The sequence below is a fragment of the Pteropus vampyrus genome, unplaced genomic scaffold, assembly GCF_000151845.1.
Source record: "Pteropus vampyrus isolate Shadow unplaced genomic scaffold, Pvam_2.0 Scaffold522, whole genome shotgun sequence".
Classification (NCBI taxonomy): Eukaryota; Metazoa; Chordata; class Mammalia; order Chiroptera; family Pteropodidae; genus Pteropus; species Pteropus vampyrus.
Genome location: NW_011889303.1, coordinates 610,392 through 614,952, shown reverse-complemented (window position 1 = coordinate 614,952; position 4,561 = coordinate 610,392). Strand labels below are relative to the sequence as shown.

General features: G+C 41.2%; 2 protein-coding genes across 2 annotated transcripts in view; both read left to right on the top strand.

Annotated features, from left to right (window-relative positions):
- OVCH2 (ovochymase 2) overlaps nucleotides 1-276 on the top strand; it is a 27,682-nt gene extending 27,406 nt beyond the window's left edge. Inside the window, exon 14 of the mRNA XM_023525066.1 lies at nucleotides 107-276. Within this exon, the coding sequence (XP_023380834.1) occupies nucleotides 107-276 (170 nt within the window). The remainder of the gene's footprint in view (nucleotides 1-106) is intronic.
- A 705-nt stretch (nucleotides 277-981) lies between these two features.
- Nucleotides 982-4,561, top strand: part of LOC105307854 (NADH-cytochrome b5 reductase 2) — an 18,922-nt gene continuing 15,342 nt past the window's right edge. Inside the window, exon 1 of the mRNA XM_023525065.1 lies at nucleotides 982-1,039. Coding sequence (XP_023380833.1) covers nucleotides 982-1,039 — 58 coding nt within the window. The remainder of the gene's footprint in view (nucleotides 1,040-4,561) is intronic.

Sequence of the window (4,561 nt, the reverse complement as noted above, 5' to 3'; positions counted from 1 at the left end):
CAGAATGTGACCTTATTTGGAGTTTGAGTCTTTAGAGACATAATCAAGTTAAAATGAGGTCATTGGTGTGGGCCCTAATTCAATATGACTGATGTTCTCATAAAAGGGGAAATGTGGATGCAGAGAGAGACACGCACAAAGGGAGAACATCATATGAACATGAAGGCAGAGACTGGGGTAATGCATCATCTACAAGACAAGGAACGCCAAAGTTTGCCAGCAAACCACCAGAAGCTGGGGGAGAGGCATGAAACAAATTCTCCCTCACAGCCCTGAAGAAATCAACCCTGCCGACACCTTGATCTTGGACTTCTAGCCTCAGGAACAGTGACAAAATAAATTTCTGTTCTTCTAAAACACTCATTCTGTGATATTTTGTTACAGCAGGTCTAGTAAGCTAGTACACAAGAAATTGGCTTACACTACTGTGTGGGCTAACTAAGCAAGTAAATCTGTCAGAAAGTCAGAAAGGGAAGATCACAGGACACTGGAATTCCATAGGAATGGGCTAAAGCTACTCTCCACAAGTGGACTTTCTTCTCTCTTTTGGGGAAGCCTCAGCTCTGCTTTTAAGGCCTTTCCAATTAATTAAGTCAGGCCCACCCAGTTTATCCAGGATGTTCTTCCTTACCTAAAGTCAACTGAGCAGGGACTTCCATTACATCTGCAAAATCCTTCACAGTAACATCTCGACTAATGATTGATTAAATAACTGGGAGCTGTAGCCTAGCCAAATTGATACATTAAAAAAAATCCATCACAGAGTTCTATGGGCTATGGTCATTGTTCCTTTTGCTCAAAGCAACACTGAAATATCTCCAATCACAAGAATCAGAATTCCCATCTCAAGTGATTCATTTGGTGAGAATGGCTAAATAGTGTGCCAAATTGTGGGAAAAGGTGAGTATACCACTATATTTTAACGCCAATGAACACTGAGACGTGCTAGGCTTTCTCTGTTCCCTATTTCTGCTGATATACATGTGTGACGTCTTGATCCATGTGGAAAATGTGGTAAGGGAGCATGAAGACGATGGAGGTAGGAAAACTTTTACAGTTTGCCATTTTGATAGTTTGTCAAGCACCTTATTTTTATTTTAGTTTTACAAATTATCTGGCACATAGAACACAGAATAATAGAGAGTGTGAACAGTGAATATTCCTTTCAACGAGATGTGATGGAAGCATTCTGCTTCTTTTTGTTCTGGCTTCTTGGACCTCAAGATGTATAGATGCATCACCGTAAGAACCTAGTAGTACCCCCTGACCCAGCCCTTTTCTATTCTTCTAGAATAGCTCCAGGGCCCCCTAGTCTGTCTCCTGGAAGATTCTGGCACTACACCACCTTTGGAATAACCAGCTGGGGACTAGGCTCTGGACTGATTCACTACCCAGGTATATCCATGAACATCAGCACCTTCATTGACTGGGTCATCTGCATTTCCATGACAACAAGACTTTAAAAGAATATGTTTTCTGAGTTGATGGAACTCTTTTTCATAAAGGCAGGACTATTCCATCTCCCCGCAGGACTCAAAGGAAGCCTGAAGACTTCGTTCCTGAGAGATACTGCAAAGAACTCATCTTTCATGGTAGTAAGGATGCACAGTACGTTGCAGACTGGGATCATGCTCAGTGTGGACAAATTTATTTGTGGGACAAGAGTGCTTCTTTTTCTCTATTTTAATAATTTAGAAAATTTATATTAGAATCTGCTTGTTCATCATGAGGAAATAGAAGCTAACACATGTTAAGTGGCAACTGCTGTTTACATTCATTTTTTTCATAAATTTTCTGTAGGAATAATACTGGCTAATACCCACTTATAACTTATGTGTTAGGCTCTACTCTAAACATTTAACATAAAAACTCACATAATCATCATACGACTCTATGAGATAAGCATCGTCATTATCATGACTATCATCCCCATTTTAAAATGGAGAAACAAGGCATGGAAATGTTTAGAAATAGTCCCCAGAAAGTTTGTAAACTGGTAGAGCAGGAATTTGAACCCTGGCAATCTTGTACCAGTCTGGCACAGTGCTATGCTGCTACCTCGCAGGTAGGCATATTTGCTATAAGTATCCCCAAAATACAGATGATGAGTCTGAGTATCAGAATGGTTAGACCACCCCTCGCCCCCCGCCGCCTGAGAAATTCTGTTAGCTAGTAGGTCCCACATACAGTTCAGTTCAACAGAATTATTATTTTGAATTAAGACCTGGTCGTTGGGTCAATTTCCTTCTCTAAGGACGCTATAATCCACTTAGACACCTTAGAGATTCCTTCTTCATCCACACTGAGTATAATCAGAAAGCTAGTTCTAGAAAGTAAAGAAGTAATCAGCTAGTAATTACTAAACACCTGTGATATGCCCACTCAAGCTAGATTAAGTACAAGAGAAGGTAGAGATGTGTCCCTATGTCTCACGGGCCTCCAAGTCTCACTGGAGGCATGAGATAAATGTATCCTGCAATAATAAGGGGATAATGCAAGACAGGTATCATGGGCTGGAGCTGTGGGTGGACATCAGTGGGAGCTGTTCCACAGCAAGTGGAAACACTGGATTGATGTTATCTGAGAATGCTGTAAGCAGAGGGAGACAACTTAAGGAAACTTTTCTGAAAATATGTACTTGCTAATATTTAAGAAACTCATGATGTAAGGTAAAAACTTTTCAAAAGTGTAAAGGGTAACCTGAACTACTCCTGGCCTCATTAGCTTATGGGTAGAAACGAAATCACCTTATAACACTCCAAGTTCCAGTTATTCCTGTCATGAAGAACCTCAGCTTTTGCAAAATGCCTTTCAAATGTCCTGTAGCCATCAAAGGTGTCCAACATGTAGTTGAGAACAAGTCTCCTCCCATGCAGCAGGGTGGTTCTCCCATCTCCCATCCTAGGTCTACCAGGAACTGCATTTCCCCGCTCAGCTACCAGGCCTCCTCGGGGCCCCTGCCACCACACTCATCTGTGTGACCCACTCTTCTCTCAGCTCCCCCACCAAGTTACTGGAACTCTGGTGGTGTCAAAACTGTCATGTTCCTGGACGAAATGAATGAGAATGTCTATTTTGTGCTATTCTCCATGAATACTGCTCAGGTCCCATTGTTCAACAGGGACTTTAGTGAAACACTACTTTCAGTTGACTTAAGGACCTCACTCCTGCTTTCCTTGGGATGAGTCTAGCAGAGTCAATAAGGGGAGACAATGAGGGGGTACAGATCCATGTTCACAACAGTTAAAACATAAAAGCAACCAAGTGTCCAGCAATAGATGAATGGATAAGCAAAATGTAGTATATACATACAACAGAATATTATTCATCCTTAAAAAGAAAGGAAATTCTGATATATGCTACAACTTGGCTGAACCTTAGGTCCATTATGCTAAGTGAAATAAGCCAGTCAAAATAAAACAAATACTGTAGGAGTTCACTTATATGAGGTAGTCAAAATCATAAACACAAAAAATAGAATGATGGTTGTTAGGTGCTAGCAAGAAGGAGAAATGGGGAGTTAATGTTTAATAGGTACAGAATTTCAGTTTTACAAGACGAAAAATGTTATGGAGATGAATGGTTGCACAATATCATAAATGTATTTGGTACCACTGAACTGTACACCTAAAATAGTTAAGATGGTAAATTTTACGTTATGTGTATTTTATCACAATAAATAAATTAGGGGAAAAAAAGAATGGGAGACAAACTCAAAAGACAGGCACCACAATGTTCTTAGAATTGCCCCCTTAAGATGACTAAGGTTTCATCATCTCCTCAGACTCCCTGTGTCTGGGTCATTCTTTCCTCAATATAAATTCTTTCTCAGGAAGCTCCTGAACCCTAAGCAAAGAGACTTTGGCCAATTACATTGCACCAGTTCAAACATCACTGAATATGTCTGCAACCCACTCCTATATGAGAAAACTAACTATGTCTTTTAGATTGACCATATGCCATATTTGTTTCAGGGAGAGCAGCTGGCTCCTCAGGAAGAATCCTGGCGGTGCCCTTAAGAGTCTACACCCTTACCTCTGTCAAGATGCTTATGGGGTACTCACAGGAAATGAGCCCCAGACTCAACAAAAGGATATATAAACACAAAGTAAGGTGTATTAATGTGGGACAAGGGCTATCTCTTTCTAGTGAATGGAATATGAGGCCTGGAATACATATATCCACTCTCCCAACTTTGTTGCCAAACATTTTCAATGAGCAACGAATGTCAGGCATCATCCTCAGAGGCGTCTGATCCGTATATGAGAGAGAACTGTTGAAGTATCCCCCATTACCTTTCCAGTCAGCTCATGACTGCTAAGCAGGATAGCAAACACCAGAGTTGAGTCCTGCTCTCTGACTTCTCTTCTTTGAGGTTCCATGCATATCTACTTCATGTTACCACTGCCTATCTTCAGGATAGACCATCGGTCCCCAACCTTTTTAGCACCAGGGACAGGTGCTCCTATAGAACCTGAGTGCCTGATGATCTGAGGTGGAGCTGAGGCAGTGATGCTGGGGAGTGGCTGCAAATACAGATGAAGCTTTGCTTGCTTGCCCA